We start from the raw sequence: 20,281 nt of genomic DNA on the forward strand, positions 1-20,281 counted from the left end.
GCGACGTCACGCAGCACGGAAGCGGAATTTTGCTGTAGTCAGTAGCGAGCCAGGGTGTGAATCGGACATTCAAAGTAGCTACTATCCCTCTTGAAAATGTCCTCCGCAGATGGTGACGAAACGTATTGTTTTAAGGTGAAATCCACGATAGAATAGCCTGAAACATTTCATTAAATGTGGCATTTCCAGCTGTGAAGCTTTACACACACAACGAAGTCCTCAATCCAGTGACAAATTTCAGTTGATAACCAATACGATCATACTTTTGACAGTAGGTGTGATACCACAGTCTAACATAAATTTTGTGGTGATACTGAGTCAAACGCTTTTCGGAAATCAAGAAAGACTGCATCTACCAGACTGCCATGAAACAAAGCTTTCAGTGTGTCATGTGAGAAAAGTGCGAGTTGTGTTTCATATGATCGATGTTTTCGGAATCCATCCTGAGTGGCATTGAGGATGTCTCATTATATTTGAACTCAGGATATTTTCTAAGATTCTACAACAAATCGATGTCAAGGGTCCTGGAGGTAGTCTTGTGTATCATTTCTTCTACCCTTCTTGTAGAGACGTGTGGCCTGTGCTTTTTTCCATGAACTGGGTACAGTTTTTTGTTCGAGGGATATACAACATGTAACGTTCTCTAGTAGCACGCATCCAAAGTGAAAGTTAAAAGAACATTTCGATGTGTAATGCTTGCAGTAACAAATAATTTATATGTATTTCTGTTAATTGAATTTCAAAAGGACACTTAATTTTGTGAGGAAAAAGATAATGCTGAATTTTGCTATTATAAATGATTATTCAAAGAATGTGAAATACTATCTGTGGCGGAGGATGTGAAAACCGCCACAGAATAAACCAGGGAGGTGTATAATATCGGTCGTTGGAAAAAACGATAAGTAATCAAAAAAGACAAAGACAGTGCAAGAATTAGTTAAGGTGTAAATAGGGAATATATTGTAAAAGAATCGCTTGTCTTCTGCACGGACTGAATGGGAGAGGAACCCGTCACGTTGCCTTAGGCTCGTAAGTAGTCTTCGTTTGTCGATGATCGACGCCATTTGTAGCTGGGATTGTAAAAGGTGTGTAAAGATTTTAATTGTTTCTGTTAAAATATATTTATCTAGTAAAATCTGTTTATCACAATTACTGCAAAGTTCGCACCGGACATTACCCATTTTATTTAAGAAATTTCAGCATTTTGTAGGATATCGCTGGCGGTGCGGAGCTGCGCCGCGAGCGAGCAGTCTGCAGCAGCGGCAGATTTAAATATATGATCGCAATAACGACCACATCCTAAAAAGGGTACAGGTAGAGGTGAACGAAAATAATAAAGTGTTTCTTTTCACAGCATTCCAGACGCAGGATAAAAGGAGATAGTAGATTTTATCTTGTGCATTCACAGGTGGATACAAGTTGCAGCTTTTGTAAATTTTCATTAAAAAAAGTGATAAATTCTGAACATATCGTAAAGTGTATTTAAAACTGGATAATTTTCATGAGAGCATTTTCATTTGGTAAAGATAGTCTTATGCTTCAAAGCTAGCTGGGGTATATTCAGTTAAACAAAAATCTAGTGCAACGTGAAAATGTTTGCCAAATTCGATGGACAATAATATTTTCATTCTTGCACAAACAGATTTAGTACCTGAATAAAAGTAAAACTTGAATAATTGTTTTGGAATATTCAAAAAAATCATTTTTATTAATCTGCAACAATATTTCATACGTAAAGTAATAATCACAGATGAAAAATTTTATTGCAACGTTTCATGTCTCATGTCCATCCACGTATATGTTAAGTTCAATCTCAACGGTTTACCAATCAAATTAAACGCAAAAAGCAAAGAAAGTTTAAAACCACACGGTCAACTCCCGAATAATTAAAACAGACAAAATCGCATTAAAAACAGATTATAGTTAGAAGCGGGGAAAATAGCCGCAAATTCAGTATAGAATCTGACTGGGATTTCATCGGGCCCTGGAACTTTGTTCAGTCTTAACGGTTTCATCTGTTTCTCAACGCCATTGACACTATCACTTATTTCACTCTTCTTTTCAGTGGTAGGAGGGTTGAATTGGGGCAGTTCTCATATGTTTCCTTTTGTAAAGGAACATTTGGAAACATACTTTAACATTTCAGCTTTTGCTTTCCTATTCTCAGTTTCAGTTCCTGCCTCATTCGATTCGGACTGGATGCTAACTTTGGTGCCATCATTTGACAATATTCTACTTCGCTCGTCATTGAAAGCTTCAGGCATTACTCTCTTGACAGCTAAACGTGTTTCATTGAGCATCTCTCTAGCTATAGGCCTATGCTTTGTTTTACACCTAGTATGCCGTAATCTCTGTTTTATAGCTGACTAGTTCAGATGTACATTGTGTCAGTAGTTTTTACTCAGAAAGATAATACAAAAATTTTCTACTTCTTTTCTTTATTCAATAAGGTATTCTGTTTTGAGGTATGAAATCAGTACAGGACTCTTTCTTCTCATGAACTACGTAAGTCCAAATTAACAGATCAATAATGCTCGTACATTATGTAAATTGTGAGGATAGACACATAGAGTGAACAACAGTGCGCAAATGTAGTCATGCACAGCAATTGCAGTTATCAACAATTACTTAAACTTCAGAGTGGGATATTCTGTTGCCAGAATTCCATGCGTTCCTTGAACACGGCTTGCTCCAGATTGACTGTGTCTGTGATGTGCACGTAGTAAAGGTTTGTATTATCAAAAGGCTCCCAGATAAACTCCTCACCCTCCGGGGATGGTGTTCTGTAAAAGAAACAAAAGTCACAATCATTTATAGCTCAAGAGTGTTGTGCGGGCTGGTACAAGTACATTTACTGAAGGTGTGTGGTGGCAGTTGGCTGTGTGTCAGTAGTATAATAACTGCACTTCCATTTCTATGCTGTAGTCTGATCACCTGCTGAAACGAAAATTTACTTCTACATACTTGTCGTATATCGTTGAGTAGCGACTGCATTGTGATGGAGGAATATACATTGCGTGATTAACCTATTATTGGAAGATCGTACACTTCATCTGGAGACCTGACGCAATGAACTATACGTGAATCTGCCCTGCTCGCATCAAGGGGCATACTGTGCGTTGGTTTGTAGGACGGGGTGGTAGGCCACTATATCTGTGCACTATATTAACAACCATTTCTTGAGTTTGCCAGAAAGTATCAATTTGGTTTGTAAGTCATTTTTCACACCGCTTATTCCTTCATAGAAGCTTCTCTCATTCAAAGTTTTCACTAAAATATGAAAGAGAATGAAAATTAGTGTAACTGACGCCCGAAACTCAAATCCAGCTTTTTTTCTGGTATTGCTCCCCTGTCTGCCCTCTAATAATTTCCCAGCTGTAGAGGTAAGTGCCAATCGGAGTGTCGCGAAATCAGAATGATCGGAAAATCAGTCAGGAAACACTGTGAATTTCTTTTCATGGATCGTCTAACTCCTATGTGAAAACACCGCTTGCCTGATTTCAGTGCTGCAGGGTTTTGAATGAATTCCTTGTACATGGAAAGAGACGAGAAATTCTGTGTTGTCAAAAGAATCACCAAACATGACAACCTCAAAGCACTACCCACAGTCATTGTTATCAGGGGGAGAGGAGCCCTGTTTTTTTTCCCCCACAGCTCTCGACGAGTGAGGAGTGTCATTTAGTACCGGTGACTCATTAACAATAAACTAGAGAAGACATATGAGGAGCAACCATTGTAACAAGTTAGTTCTCTTTTTGCATTCCACTGAAGTTACTGCAGAATTAGAAGCCTTTTAAAGCTGTTACAGTCGCTTACGGAAGGAATGCTTCCAGAACCGTGTTTTGCATTCTGACAAAGGGTGGTTAGATCTCAAGTATTAGTTATTTTAGGTAGAACGTTCATAAAAAGTAAGGATCCATATTATTGATATTACGGCAAAGAAAACAGTTAACTGCGTTTGTCAATACTTCCAGAATTTTTTTGCGAAGTTTGCTCGGTTCATATTCACTAACGACTCATTTATCTGTTAAAATCATACATTCTTCTCTGTTCACTGTTGATGCTGCAAACTTTGGCATTTGATAGTATGTATGAATTGTAATAGCAGTATGACAATTAGATTTCTCTTTTCGGACTCCAGTTTGTAATGTGACAGTTGCATATTCTTTAGTATTACTTGTGTGATGTATTGAGAAAAGAAATATTCCACAGCGGGCTAGGAAAAATTGAAAATGCGAATTAAATTAAATAGGTAACGAGGAGTATACTGTAAGAGAATCGTTGTAAATACGAGGCGCACAAAAATTCGAAAATAAAGACATTTCGCGAACAGAAACACATGATGGTTTAGTTACTTTGGTTTGATTATCCTCAATGATTTATTTCCATATTATTAACGCTGTGTAGCTACTTTACGTTGTTCCCAGAATAAAGAGAATTTTCGTTTAAACACCATCAAGCGTTCAGAGTAAATTATGACTTCTCTTAACGCCTGACTTCCATCATCTGAGCGCATCTATTATGAGAAATAAACCGAGAAAACGAATAAAGAAACAAAGCTGCTTGCGTCGATTGAAAACTGTAGTAACCATATAAGCATTAGGAACATGTATTGCCTCTATTGTAGCGACATTTTGCAATACCTGAAGATGCTTTAATGATATAATAGAAGAATAAGAAAAAAAAAGGAATAAAGTACTATAGCTAACGCTTATGTTGACCGTTCTGTTCCCGAGAAGTTTCTGCATGGCCTAAATTAAATGCCTTCTAATTTTTGGTATTCTGCTGATAGAAAAGTATGGGGTAACTTCGTGGTTGGAGAACGCCACCGTTTCTTAGCATTGTTGACCGTTTTTAGGTCGCTCTGTCCGCAGATTGCTGCGGCTGATCGCTGAACACTCTTAATTCCCCGATGAATCAGATTCAACAAATCGGCCATCTATGGCGATATGTCTCCTAGCTGCATTTCATTTGTCTAGTTCTTAAGCGTGACGGTGTAGTCTTCTTTGATTTCGCTATGCTCACAGAGAGTAGGTACTTTACATTATACTCCATAGTTTTTCAGGGAGTACAAACCATTCTGAAATATGAAGTTGAAGCCGGAGTTTCCACTTGAATTAAGAAGAAATACAAACATAAAAACAATTACACCTTTAGACTTTTCATGGATCAGCATTTACCTCTGCTGCGTATATTACGAAGAAATACAAATATAAAAACAATGACACCTTCAGATTTTGCATTGATTATCATTTACTTGTGTTGCAGAAGTACAATTCATGGGAAGTTGATAGCAGTAGTGGTATACACAGGGCCCTATCTTGTGATTTCGATTTATTTGTGAAACAACTAGACGCAGTGTTAAAGCATACAGAATGAGGTGCCGTGTTATTAGGTGGTCATTTTAAGTTAAACGTTTAAGTCTCAGCTATTCTACAGCTGTTCTGCAGCCCCTTGTCATTTCATATCATTATAATCTCCTTCACACAATTTACAAGAGTGTGGAAGTCAGTAGTGCTATATTTGGTAGCATTTCTGTAGACATACCAGTATCGAGATCGCAAAACCAACTGTGTACTTACTTAAACTACAAGACTGACAACTTAAAAAAGATAGTAACGATTTTATATTCGTGAGATACAAACGGGAATACCTGATGTCAATGAAAAATGTAATATATTCTGTGACATACCTTGCAGTTTCCGAGAAAACCGTTTCACAACAAGTTTAATAAGTTGAAATGTTAATTTTTTTATTTCCTTATATTTTTGCAAGCATTTATGGGCACATAGAGATTAACTGCTGCTGCTGGTAAACATAGCAGCTCATTTACCACAGCAGAATTCAACGGCAGTGACGTTCGAAATTGATTGGTAAATGACTTGCGCGTGGGGATCAAAGCGGGCGTCCGATTGTAGGCGATATCGTGTGTGGTCTAAAAAGGCCCCTCGCACACTGGAGCGACTGAAATGAAAACTGCTGGCGTCCGAGTTGGTAACAGATTGCAAAAACTACGTTAACTGTTGTATTCAGTTCGAGAACATTGTTCCGCACAAGCGGCGTATTATTTGGCGCCGTACGCTTTCACTCGTGTCAGTTTTCGCTACAAATTGTGATACGCACTGTACACAGATCTAGCACTTGGGCGGCCCTGGCTCCCCTCTCAGCTTCGATCCCCAACCGGACGCTACCAATTATGATATGTACTGTATAGAAATCTCGGCTTGGCACCCCAAGCGGCAGCTTGTGCCCCTTGCTCCTTAAACCGGTCCTCGTTACAGTGCATCAAATACAGCAAGTGTTCTCCACTTACTCATTCCTAATAAAGTTGCTACTATGTTGTTAAAACAGGGCTCCGCAGACGGCGCGACTGCAAAGTTGCCAGTGACTCGGTGCCCGCGTTTGCCAAGCGATCTCAGTTGCGTCGTTTCTTCGAACACAGCTCTGTATTGGTTTCATTCGAAGGTGAACGAGCAAGTTATCATAGTTTTGTACAGGAAACGGAAAAATATCCCATTTCATACACCTATGAGCTCCCAGACAACTTACTGCAGTAGGGTTAGACAGAGAAAACGTGGTATGAAGAGGGAATAGAATTTCATGTGGCCTGTATAATGTATGTAGTGTGCCGGCATATTATCTGTGCTATGGCGGAAGAAATCAACTACGCGAAATCACTACAGCACTGATCAGTCGTTCTATGAGGGAAGATCGGAAAGCAACGCTCAGCAAATTTCTTACCAAAAAGTTTCATAGGTAACAAAAAAAAAAAAAAATCACAAATGAACTCACATCATGTACCTACTTTTCTATATAGTCACCAACGTTCTCAACACGTTTCTCCTATTGTGGTACCAGTTTCAATATGCTCCGTTCGTAAAAGTCCGTTTGATTGGAGTATATCCATCTAAAAGACTGTTGATTTCACTTCCAGATCTATCCCAAAGCATTTGCCGGTCAGTAATTTCCTCATGGGACGACACAGATGAAAGTCCGACGGTGCAAGGCCCGGAGTGTATGGTGGATGATGAAACACCTCTACCCAAATATGGCGATTTTCTCTCGAACAGGAGCAGCAGCATGGGTGCTAGCGTTCTCAAGAAGAAGTCTGACACTGTCAACATTACTGTTGTGGCGTTTGCCACGAAGGGTACGGCGGAACTAAACCAAAGTTTTAAAGTAGGCTGCAGAATTCACAGTGGTCCTGTATCAGCAAAGTCCATCAGTAACAGACCATACATATCCCAGAACACTGTCGCAACCACCTTCCTAGCAAATTGAGTAACTGTGAATTTTTTTCGTATTGGGTAACCGGCATGTTTCCACTCCATAAGGGCCTGCTTGGTTTGGGGGATGTAGTGGCATGCCCACCACCCTTCAACAGTGAAGATTCCTTCCAGAAAATCATGCCCTTCTGCAGCATAACGCGTCAAGTGAACCCAGATTGTCATCATTCGCTGGCTCTTGTGGTTGTGTGTTGGGTTCGTAGGCACCTGGCAAGCACTAACTTTACGATATTTCAACCTGTCATGAACATTGCCGTACACCGTACCATAGTAAATGTTGCACTGCTGCGATAAGGTCGTTCAAAATTGCTGCCTCAATTGCTCCGACATCCTGCGAGGTTGCAGCTGTTGCTGGCCGCCCGGAGCGTGGCGAATCTTAGTGGCTCACAGGGCCTCTCGGAGGATTGCACACCACCTGGTGACATTGCTACGCTCCATAGAGTCGTCCCCATACACGCCAAGCATGTCCCTGTCAATTTCACGCGGTTTATGACCTTTGGCCAACAAATATGGAATTACACTTCACTGCTCTTCACAAGTTGACGACAGTAACATGCGCGCCATGTTTACTTCGTAGTTCAGGCTTCTCTCGCTAAAGCTGCACAGGAATGGCATGTTTACTTCGTAGTTCAGGCTTCTCTCACTAAAGCTGCACATGAAAACAAAAGACCTTCTATAGCCGCAGGCTTCAAACTATATCGACGTGAAATTTCAGTATTCCAGCTGAAATACCTGAGAAGATGAAAGTTATTGTGTGTTTCTTTCCGATCCTCCCTCGTATAAAAAGATATGAATGACGACTCTGTTACAGTTCCTTGTATGATACATGCAATCTTCAGTTTAAGTTTCTTTGGATGTATAGATGAATCCAGAATTTTCGTTTTCTCATTCGTGTGTAATAACTGTGATCCATACCTTCCTCTGAACTTGAATCTATAGTCACATGCCGGGTGTAACCGAAAGATGCTCGTGTGCAACAAACAATACTTCCTCTACTCGAAGTTCGCACACGGCAATTGCAGTTTTTCATTTCAGAGTTGTGCTATATGCGAACTGTGCTGCCAGCCAATTGCGAACTAGTTGTGGTTTTAGATCGCCTGGCCATTGTCTTCTTTTTTAGTCGCTCCATGTGCCTCAACAGATTTATCTATTGCCTATGGGCTCTTTATACTACAAGGGCCGAGAGATACTGATGCGTTGGTAGAAAAAGAAGAAAGGAAATAACTACATTAGCTGTTGTAGTATAAAAAAACATAGCACTGGTTCACTACTTACCCGTTCTTAATGAAGTTGCTCCACAGCCGTAGCATGGTCAGTCTCAACTGACCAAACGTTGTGTTCGGGTCCGGCACGCCATCACTAGGCGAGTAGAAGACCATGCTGCTTTGAGAGGCGTGGCGTGTGCCTACATAACAGAAAGTCTGGCTGTGGTTTAATCTTACACCAAAATTAAATTTAAAAATAAACTATTATAAGGTGTATACGATTTCGGCTTTTCAGAGGAAAGTAAACATAGAAACTATGTTTCGGCATCCTGACCAGGTTTTACGTCACTGTCTGAACCGCTACGGCGGCTACTGAGACAGATCTGTTAAAGTCAAAACTAGTTTCAACGACACATGCCTCTCTAACTGGAGTATATCGCTGTCTCTAATGACATCAATGACCCGGACATTAAACTTTAATATCATATACTTTTGAGTCGATCAACAACTGACGTATTATCTATATCCTTACATTAATACAAATGTATCTGGCCCACGTCTGCACATAGGAGTCACTTAATACGAGGGATCTTTATAACAGTAAAAGAAGCTAAACAATTATTTTTAGAAGTTTTGTTTGTTTGTCTGTCTGTCTGTATGTCCTTATGTTTCTAAGCGAATTACGCAGAAACTACTGCACGAATTGGATGTGGTTTTCATAGTTGCATTGTTGGAGTTGTACCTTAAAATCTGGCCCGTGTCTCATCTTGATACGCCACCTAGAGGCCGTGTTATCTATGCATACAATGTGTTTTTTTTATCTGTGTCAGTACGGGGAAATCGGAATCCGTAGGAGATGGTTCAAATGGGTCTGAGCACTATGGGACTTAACTTCTGAGGTCATCAGTCCCCTAGACTTAGAACTACTTAAACCTAACTAAAGGACATCACACACGCCCATGCCCGAGGCAGGATTCGAACCTGCGACCGTAGCGGTCGCGCGGTTCCAGACTGTAGCGCCTAGAACCGCTCGACTACACCGGCCGGCTCCATAGGAAACGCAGGAAAGCTGTCTTAGGAACCTTTAGACGCTTTTTAGTGAAAACAGTTTTGCCATAATTGGTCAAGTGTAAGTTGTCCGTGAAAATGAGTAAAATTGGCAAAATTTTTTCTGGATGTGGATGGACTCAGTTTCGTGTACGGATCATTTCATTATATTGGAAGAAAAAAAATCGGGACAGCTGAAGTTTTATAAAACTATACTAAATAAACCAGGTTAGAAATGATAGAGTTCGTAAAAAGTAGTATTTTGAACGTTTTATCACAATAACAATAATAATTATAATGTTAACAGTTTAATCCCGTTACCCATATACATTCTTGAATCGGTGTAAATATTATCGTTGATAAGTTTGTCGAGTTGACACCAAAAATCTCCGTTGCGTTCTTTTGGCAGCTTGACCACGATTTTTTTTACATCCGTTTTTCTCACCGATAATAACATTCAGGATTTTTCAAAAGTCGTGCGAGTTCGATATCCACGAGGACGAAGTCGTGGCCAAAAGCTAGCATACTACAAACTGGGACGAAATCGGTGATGACGAATAGGCGAGGCCCCCTAGTCAGAGATGCTCAGCACACGCCGGCAGCAGATGTTACAATAGAGGAGTTTTGCATCATGGAGCGTTTTCCTGTTGAAACATTCTGATAGCGTGTTCCATTAAGAACAGTGTAACATATTACTCATATTTCCTCCTATAAACGTTTCACGAAATAACCACGACAAGAAAATCAGATAAATTAAAGCTCATACGGAGGTTTAGCGACAGTCACTACTACGCGCCTACTGCGAATGCAAGAAGATGGAAGGAAATGAGAATGGGTTCAGAAGCTCCTTCCACCACACGCCATAAGGTGCAGTGCGGAGTATGGATGTAGATGTGGACGTTATTGGGAAAAATGCGTTTTGGGTAGCTCATGATGGACGAACAGAATGGGCTCTTCTGAAAACTGAAGGCAACGTGATCAATTACGAAATTTCAAATCGGAAGTTGGTAACAAATATTTTGGCATATTGTGCAGTTTCGGTTGTATTATGTCACCAGGAAAAACAAATCTGATATTCTATGGGTCCGAATGTTAGATGTTCGATTCCTTAATCATGTAGGTAGGTTAAACATTTAAAGGGGAGCGAGGAATAGGTTGAAGTTAGATATAGTGAGAACAGGATTTCTAGTGAATAGGTGAAAATCATAATACACTCGCCGGAATAACAACCGAATACACACGAAAATGGAATGGATGAGTAGAACAAATCAACAAGGATAGTTACATGTCTCACGAGGGAGTCTGGTGCTGTATCATTACCTATTCCGTAAGCATGGTGCCCAACGTGCTTCTGACATCAGGCGTTGCTGTACACTTTTCTCATGTTACTCAGACACAAAAGTAACTTGAGCCTCAAGCACCACTCACATTTAATTTATTCTCACCTTTTAAAGATTAAGTCATTTGAGTGTTTTGCACTTGCCTTTGAAACTATATGTATTTCCGTCGGCTGGAGGTGATTTGCAGGGGCATTTACGAAACAGCGTCTAATGACGTCCAGTACTGAAATGGCTCTGAGCACTATGGGACTTAACATCTGAGGTCATCAGTCCCCTAGAACTTAGAACTACTTACACCTAACTAACCTAAGGACATCACACACATCCATGCCCGAGGTAGGATTCGAACCTGCGACCGTAGCGGTCGCGCGGTTCCAGACTGAAGCGCCTAGAACCGCTCGGACACTGCGGCCGGCTCCAGTACTGAATTCAGATTCAATGTGGGTATGGATGAAACCGAACTCGGATGCAAAAAGCCCTGAAAAGTTCATTTTTTATGGCGTGCGGTGCCACCAAAAGATATCTTGTATCTCGTGCTTGTCGTCAACGAGTCATTGGCGGTAGAGTACATAAATGCTGTAGGTGAATAGTGCTGTGCTTTTTCCTCTCGTTTATTAGATTTATTTTACATTTTTGACCAGGTGAGGTGAGTTGTCTTTCATTGCGTCTGTCGAAAAGTCTGGGGTTCCTTATGTCTCCTAGGTCACTTTTCTTTTCTTGTCTGTCATTCTGCCTGGTAAATTATTTTGTATATTTAGAGCTCAGCTCGTCCTGTATCGAATTATAAGTACACCCAAACGCAACTTTGTTTTACCACGAGATTGCAAGAAGTAGAGACACACAAATGTTGAACGGACCTACGGACCTCCGCGTCCCCCCCCCCCCCCCCCCTCTCCGCACCAAAACTTCTTTCGCGTTCATAGTGGTACCGACAACGAATACCAGAAACCGTCGCCAGAAGTCGCCCGATAACATCGTACGACAGTTTGATCACTCGTGCGAATGATCTACGTCAGTTTTTGGTAGTTAGGTTCTATTAAGGACGCTAGAAAATATTTTAAACTCAAGGGGCGTGATGGGTGTCAGGACGCCTCTGTGACTAAAGACGAATGCTAGATTGTGGCTTTTGCTATTACGAAGACGCTGAATGCATGTTAATGAGCTATATGTGTCTCGTGCAGAAAGTGATGAGCACTGTACACTCTTTCCTCAGTTACAGGATTAACCAGATGAGTTTTACGAGTATATGAGATGAAGAGAGAAACTTTCTATTACATCCACGAGATGGTTCGTGCTGACACTGGAAAGCAAAATTAGATACACTCTGCACAACTTCAACTAAATTCAGTGAAACAGACATACGTCGGTTTAACCACCATAACGGTCATTTAGCGTATGTGTGAAAACGAACATAAATTTTAGAATAATTACTCTGAACACATAAAGCACTGCAAACTGAAAACATATACACCACAATTGCAAACCACCTGATATAACAGAATCACCAATCCTACCGGCAAAAAAAAAAAGGCTGGTAGCAGTAATAATAATTTGTAAACAGCTGATGTTCGCCTGCCACAACCCAAAAAAGATCCAATAAGGTGACTTTAAGCATAAGCTACACCATCCTTCTCGAGTAAAGAAATTATTTTTGCGGTTACAGTTTGTATGTATGTATTGAACCGGGGATCTAGAAACGATGGAGATGCTTCGTCCCGCTGTAGCCCTCAGTGGTTCACAACCCCACAACAGGCCACAGAAGTCCACCCACTCCACCGCTGCTCCACACCGAAACCAGGGATACTGTGTGGTTCGGCCCCAAGTGGAATTTTATGCAAAATTATGTTTAGGAAATGCCAAAAATTTACGGAAAATTCTGAAATAAAATGTCAACGAAAATAACCGTATGGAGCAGTTCACATCGAGATGATATGAAATACAATACGACAGATGACGCGACCTGCAACCCGCTTCGCAGAGCACATAGAAACAGCAGAAGCGCCGTAACTGATATCCTTGAGACGAGAACAATGCGATACCGATGTGTTTTTATCGTACACCTCCCCACCTGTCCCCCTCCCTCCTCCCCCCCCCCCCTCCCCGGCACAACATGTTTCGTGCTCTGTTCTGCCAGGAGTTTTCTGAGGACCGTCCTATGTGATCTGTTTACTGTTTTTGAGTCTACCATAATGTCACTTTGATCATCACTGCAGGATATGAATGGTTTGAAAACGGACACAAGTGTCCGAAACTAGTCGTCATCAAGAAATAAAAAGAGCTACTTCTCAATGCAACTTATGACGGATCTACAACCACTTATTTCAAGTATATTCCGTTTCTTGGCCCTTCACAATATTCATCCCACATCCTTCCTCATAGCACTTCCTCTCCAATGTTGTCTACAAGATGATTTCGTGCTGACATTACAAACTTTCAGGGATGATAGATAAGGGTAAATGTACCAGTTGGAGGTAAGGGGCTGTGGTGGAAACAACGGGGTCGAAAGTTATAAGCGAAAAACTTTCTGGTATGTTTCACAGTGGAATACACGGATCGGTCTGTTATTACTAATATTACGAGATAGGGAACTTTCAAAAGTGTCAGTGTGCACCAAAACAAGAAAAAAAGTCTAGTAAACTTGGGCCCTAAAATGGATACCTTACGAGCTATGAGCACTTGCTCATCCTCGATACTGGAAAACACATCTCCTTTACTGAGAGATTGTAGGATAACCGAATTTCAGAGGTAGTAAGTAGTGTGGACCAAAACGAGAAAAAAGTGTCTATTAAACATGTGCTCTAAAATGGACACCTTAAGAATTATGAGTACTTGTTCATCCTTGACAGTGGTTAGCACACTGGACTCGCATTCGGGAGGACGACGGCCAAATCCGCGACCGACCATCCTGATTTAGGTTTTCCGTAATTTCCCTGATTCGCTTCAGACAAATGCCGGGATGGTTCCTCTGAAAGGGCACAGCCGACTTCCTTCCCCATCCTCCACTGATCCGATGGGACCGATGACTTTGCTGTTTGGTCCCCTCCCCCCAAACCAACCAACCAACCAACCATCCTGGACAATGTGACACACGTGTCTTCTACTGGACGAATGCATGCATTTTGCAGCCCACCTCTGAGAGTTTCCTATCCTAAAATTTTAGCAAAAACACGACCAGCTCATGTATTGCACTGTCATAATTATCATAACGATTCCGCTTGTGACTTTCGACTCAGAAGTTTCTGGACCAGGGTCTTTTAGCTTATCACAGCTCCACCATTCTTACAATTTCAATACCACATGCTAAACAACTCATTAAACAATAGTTTTTATCCTTGTCAAAGCATTTTTTAATCTTTTTAATCAAAGGCTAAAGAGTGAGAGCAGGTGCTTAATGACAGAGGAGAAGGGGTTGAAGGGGAACAGTGTCACTTTGAATCGTCTTGTTCGTTGTTAGTTGTTGTATAACAGACATACCGTACGTGCCGTTGCCTATCTCCGGTCCTCGGTAATCGAACAGGTGGTAGTAGATAGGCCCAGCGTCGGTATGGTTGGATGCCGCCCTCACGGTGGCATCAGCTGGCTCGCCCCAGTATATGTCGGTACACATCTGGAACATACAAAATAAATTACTTCACAAATCTAAATAGTTAGGCCACGAGAGAGATAGCAGAAACTGCTTGCTCATTTCCTGTTAGATAATAACCGAATAATTCATATGGTATAGTATACAAGGTCTAAACTGATCAAAAAGAAGTTTTCACCACCCGCATTTTTATGAACGTTTGTGGGCTGAGATTCAAGGGGGGCAGAGAATGAAAGAATTAACTTAAAAAGAACAGAGGGTTGGACGGAGGCACCTGTGCTTGAAGTCACGAAAGCTATTGGGAACCTGTGAAGCGTCAACGATGCCAGTAAAACACTGTTAGAGTTCAGTTATTTATTCACAATGTTTATAAGTCGTCGTTCTTCTGTAGCAGTCTCGGCCGGTCCTAGTTCAGATACTTTTTGGCTACTAGCTGACGTCCGTCGAGTCAGCTCAGCGTTTGGACAACCAGGAGGTGATGCCTGTGACTCAGGCGGTTGCCGGCGAGAGGGACGGCGGCTGCCCAGAGCGAAGTGGTTCTCGAGCAGGCTGCAGAGTGTGCTTAGTCCCACTCCGAGTTCTACGATGACGCTTGATGATCATCTGCGATGTACTTGATGTCGATAGTCGTAGGGTCAGTTGATCTCCTCCCTACCCCTGGTAGATTTCAACACCCAAAGGCATCTGAGCGTTGAACAGGAACGTAGAGGAAAGGTGCCTAATATGAGACACACTTTTGTAAACCCATTTGAAAGACCTAAAAGTAAGTGCAATTGTATTTTTTATGATGGTAATAAGATCTTGCATCATTTAATTTTATCGTACAATTATCGTATTTGCAGTAATAAACAATCTTTCAGAGTAGTTATTAAATCTTCACAAACAAGGCATTTCGTAGAGATGAGATCAAGGTTTCCTAATATGAGACAGTAATAATATTTTGTTTTAATTATTTTATTACATAATAATGACATATGAATATACAATTTTTACATGTTCATTCATTTCTGTTATCCTTCACTCATTTCACACTACTTAGGTGTATATTTACGACAGCCGGGGCAAACAAAATTGTCTTCTGTGACACCGCAATCTTCATGAGCCCAGCGATAACATTCCGTGCACTGTGCCCATTCCTCCCCGTGTTTGCCTTCAGAAAAGCGCCCAGTACAGAACAGACACTCCGCGTCATCGTCATCACTGCTGTCTGAATCCCCACTGTCATCAAGATGGACATCGGATGCCGAGTCACTAGACGATTCTTCTGCTTTAGGTCTCCGATTGGAAGATTTTCCACTCTTCTACCCAAATAACTTTCTCGCTGCTTTCTTAGCTTCAGCCTCTGATTTCTTCTGTTTAGATTCTTGCAGTTGCTTCACATAAGGAGTTGAAGTTAGTAACGCAGCAGAGCACGAACGCGATGTCTGACCTATTTGACTAACTCCAGGTGGTTTTGCGATGTGTGGTAGAGGTCTGATGTCTGCTGTGCTGACAGCTTGACCATCACCATCAGTAGTTTCATTTTCGTTTTTGGCACCTCTTTCTTGAAGAGTGTTAGCATGGCGATGAATTGAAAATTCATGTTCCCTAAAGATGTTTCTGTTGCATGGGATGAGACCTGTTTTTCTGAAGGCATTCACAGATGCTTCCATTGTTGCTGCTCGGTTGTAAGCTGCCCCAAATAACTTGGCTATTAATAATGGGGTGATAACACGACCTGGGTTACTTGCCAACCACGTTTCTATCTCTTGGGCATTGTAGGTTTTCAAAGGCCCCTTAAATCCGACGTCAAGTGGCTGCATTTTATGCGTTGAGTGAGGTGGCAAACACACAATATGAACATTGTTTTAACGTGCTTTATCTAACACATCAAGATTCTTTGTGGGGGAATAATGCCCATCAAGAATCAAAATGACAGGGTCATTTGAAGATGGCTTTACATGACTCACAAAATGACCAAACCACTGAGTAAAAAATGTGAGTTTGTATCCAACCACTTGGATGACAAGCTGATATTGATCCTGCAGGTGCACCGTCCATCAAGTTCCAGAAAACATTCCAATTTCTGATCATAAGACTAGTCAAAGTAATCCCTGTTTATGATAATTTAATCGAATTAAAATAAACGCGGTTGCCAAAATTTTACTACAAAAATGATGAAATATTGTTATCTCATGAAAGTATTGCGTAAATTACATATAAAAAATCGTGAGAGAACGAGTTCCCCCAATATGCGATAGGTATCGTAATATGCGACACTGTCGCGTATTTGGATCCCCATACTATCGCACATTAGGAATTTCGCCATCTTACACAAAGAATAACGCACTTGCTAACAACGTTCGTTGGAAAATGAACCTAATTGCCAATAATTATAGGTAATACCATTACAAATCACAACAACAAATGCGTACAGTAATATCCTTTCACCTTTAAGCTGAAATATTGTCTCAACACCGATGTCGCAAAAACTCCAAACACAACAAATTTTGTATCAACCTCTACGTACTGTGTCCGGCTCAACTATGGCGTCCTACACGCTGTGTCGTCGTCTGACACGCAATAGACGTGTTTAAGAAACTCTCCACCAGAGTGCAACCCCTAACATGAGCACAGTTGGGGTGTCTCATATTAGGGAACTATCGCATAATAGGCACCTTTCCTCTACACTCCATTGAAGTCCGGTACCTGCAGCACTCTTTGATGAGGACCCCAAGAGGCCTTGTTGCTGGCTTCCGAATTGAAGTCTAGTACCTGCAGCATTCTGTGATGTGGTGTTGTCGGAAGACTGTCAGCTTCTCCATCAGAAGATGGTAGACGGCGAGCAGCATGAATATCATCCGGTGAAGACCATCATCTTGAGTACATCTCTGGCTAGTTCACAGACTGTGCTGGAGCATCTAGATTCACTTGATGGAATCTAGATTCACTTCAGTATCGAAATCATGGAATCAAATGCTGTTGCTGTGAATGCCATCAGTCTCAGTGATCGACTCATGACAACAGCTGGAGAGCTGGAGAATTTAAAGGGAGCTAGCTTGAGGCTATGTGCCGCAGTGGATACACCGGTTCCCGTGAGATCACCGAAGTTAAGCGCTGTTGGGCGTGGCCGGCACTTGGATGGGTGACCGTCCAGCCACCATGCGCTGTTGCCATTTTTGGGGTGCACTCAGCCTCGTGATGCCAATTGAGGAGCTACTTGACCGAATAGTAGCGGCTTCGGTCAAGAATACCGTCATAACGACCGGGAGAGCGGTGTGCTGACCCCACGCCCCTCCTATCCGCATCCTCCTCTGAGGATGACACGGCGGTCGGATAGTCCCGGTAGGCCACTCGTGGCCTGAAGACGGTGTGCTAGCTTGAGGCTATGACGAAAAGCATGGCTTGTAATGACTGAATGTGTCCTCCTTATTCTGCTACATTCACTTAACAGGCTTTTAAAACGGTTACAGTTTTTTGCAACATGCATTACGGGCTAACGAACATGCTTGTCTCTCTTCCTTTGGTTTTCCGTCCTCTTTTCTGCTGAATGCTTATTCCGCAGTGTCGTCGACCTGACCCACTTGCGACATAATGACTCGCTTCCCGTTTCCACCTCTGTCTCTGACATGACTTGAGTTTGCCTGTAGCTTTGTGAATCAGTTATAATAATTTTTTTATAATTTCTAACCCTTAGTATTCTACGCCGTAACAAAAGAAATGTAAAGTCCTTGGTAGTAGTTCGTGACTGGGTTATTGCCCAGAGTGCAGGTAGAGTGCAGCTTTTCTTCACTGTGGCACAAGTAGAATAGCGACCCTATCGCCCGCTCGCCTTGTATCCCTAGGAAAAATCCCTGGTACTCATTTGATAGCAGGCTGAATTGGCTCTGGGTCATTTCAGAGGGACTGGATTGAGGGGAATTCCCACCACTGTTTGGGATTGAACCTGGGACCTTCAGGGCAGGAACCTAGTCTTCTACCCACTAGACAAGAATGACCGCGAAAGAATTAACTTATGTCTTAAAAAAGACTGTGACATAAAAGCAAAACACCAATATACTTATAAAAGTAATCTATGATCTGCTGCTGGGTAACATTCAGTACCATTTAGACACACCCTGAGCACTGGAATATTCCTTCCCCACCCCCCCTCCCCTCCTCCCGTCCCCCTTGGTATGATGTCCTCAAGGTGGCCATGATGTTGCTGTCCCACTCTGTGGCAGCGGTCGTCATGAGATCATTCATTGTGAGAGGAGGGCTACTGTGACCACGCACTCCAAATTTCAACTTTTCAGAAGTATGTTCAGTCAGGTTCATGATAGCGGATACCACAAAACATTATATACAGTTGATTCCAGTCTCCTGGAGGAAGGTGTTCTCAACCTCGGAATGGCGTGTGCTGGTCCATTATCGTCTTGAAAGAAACCCATCGCCGAAATGTTGACTGTAGGGCTGGACAACAGATTGTAGTATTCTGCACCGATACTGCACAGCCGTCAGCCACATAGGCTTCCACAGCCGTAGTCAGTTGACCTAACAATTTTCCGGGTGTGGCGGCTCAGTAGACCCAGAGGAAGGCCACCGCAGCTGTGGCCGAAACATCAGATTTATTCAGTGACAGTTATTTTACAAAATGACCGGATACCGTATGCACATTTCCCTTGATAGCTGTGAGAGGAGTGCAACGTTTGTACATGGCATCAGCCCAAAACCTGACTCACATCGTTGTTGAACTCGTGCGATAGCATGCCTAGGACGTACACTGGTTCGTGGCCTCCTCTACACTGTTCTATAACGACCATAAGGTATCGGACAAATTCTGCACAAGCCGGTGAAGAGAATTCAACGCCACTGACTCAGGTCCTCTTCCAAGAGTTCCCTTGTCCACCCTCTTTGTTCACTACTGTGCTGGAGGGTTTGTAATGTTGTTAGAAGTGGACGCCTAGAAACAAAATAGGTGGTGTAGAGGAGAGCACCTGCTGTCTGTGTCTGCATAGTTCTCCCCGTTGCTTCCAAAATGGCAATGAGTACGTCTGCCGCAATCTCGTCAGGGTAGAGGCCGGTGTACACAGCTGGCGACCATTACTAGGCAGATCTTTGTGGTTTATGTCTTACGATTGAAGCTGACTGCTCGGATGATGGCGATGTAGTGTACGTCAATTTAGCTGGCAACGTCTCGTGCTGACAGTCCTTGCCGTAAAGTGACAATAAGGGTACAGGTTAAACTTGAAATACTCTTAAGCCTTCAAGACATGTTAACACACTGTGCAGTGTACAAAAGCCTCACTGTTTCGTTCACGATTTGAAGCACAAAGAGCTCTATGGAGCTCCTCAGAGAATGTAGGGTCATTTGTAACTCCTTTACCCAGAAGGCTGTGCAGAGCGATGTACCGCGGACAAAAGATTGTTGAGAAAGAGGTTGCCTATTAAAAAGCCCAACACACTATGCAACTCGTGAGGATGGTACAAAACCTTTTCTTTGTGCAGCTAACATGGTACGTGGATAACTTCATTGAACTAATCTTTGAACTGAAAGCAACAACAACTGTGACTGAACGAGGACATTGATTTCAATATTATTTTTGTTCCACAGCTATTGTAAGATATGAAAAATTTGGAAATTTGTGGTAAGGTCTTATGGGACCAAACTGCTTAGGTCATCGGCCCCTAAGCCTACAAACTACTTAATCTTACTTAAACTAACTTACGCTATAAACAACACACACACCCATGCCCGAGGGAGGACTTGAATATACGACGGGGGAGCCGCACGGACCGTGACAAGGCGCTTCAGACCGCGCCGCTACCCCTTGCGGCGTAAGAGATGATTAAACAACAATG

The 20,281-nt window shown here is 42.1% G+C and overlaps 1 protein-coding gene across 1 annotated transcript in view; it reads right to left on the bottom strand.

Moving 5' to 3' along the window:
- Window positions 1–2,635: 2,635 nt before the first annotated feature.
- Window positions 2,636–20,281, bottom strand: part of LOC124805687 (venom carboxylesterase-6-like) — a 116,691-nt gene continuing 99,045 nt past the window's right edge. The window contains exons 8-10 of the mRNA XM_047266256.1: window positions 14,353–14,485; window positions 8,562–8,691; window positions 2,636–2,783 (exon numbers count right to left, since the gene is read on the bottom strand). Coding sequence (XP_047122212.1) covers window positions 2,636–2,783; window positions 8,562–8,691; window positions 14,353–14,485 — 411 coding nt within the window. The remainder of the gene's footprint in view (window positions 2,784–8,561; window positions 8,692–14,352; window positions 14,486–20,281) is intronic.

Source organism: Schistocerca piceifrons, chromosome 7, assembly GCF_021461385.2.
Source record: "Schistocerca piceifrons isolate TAMUIC-IGC-003096 chromosome 7, iqSchPice1.1, whole genome shotgun sequence".
NCBI lineage: Eukaryota > Metazoa > Arthropoda > Insecta > Orthoptera > Acrididae > Schistocerca > Schistocerca piceifrons.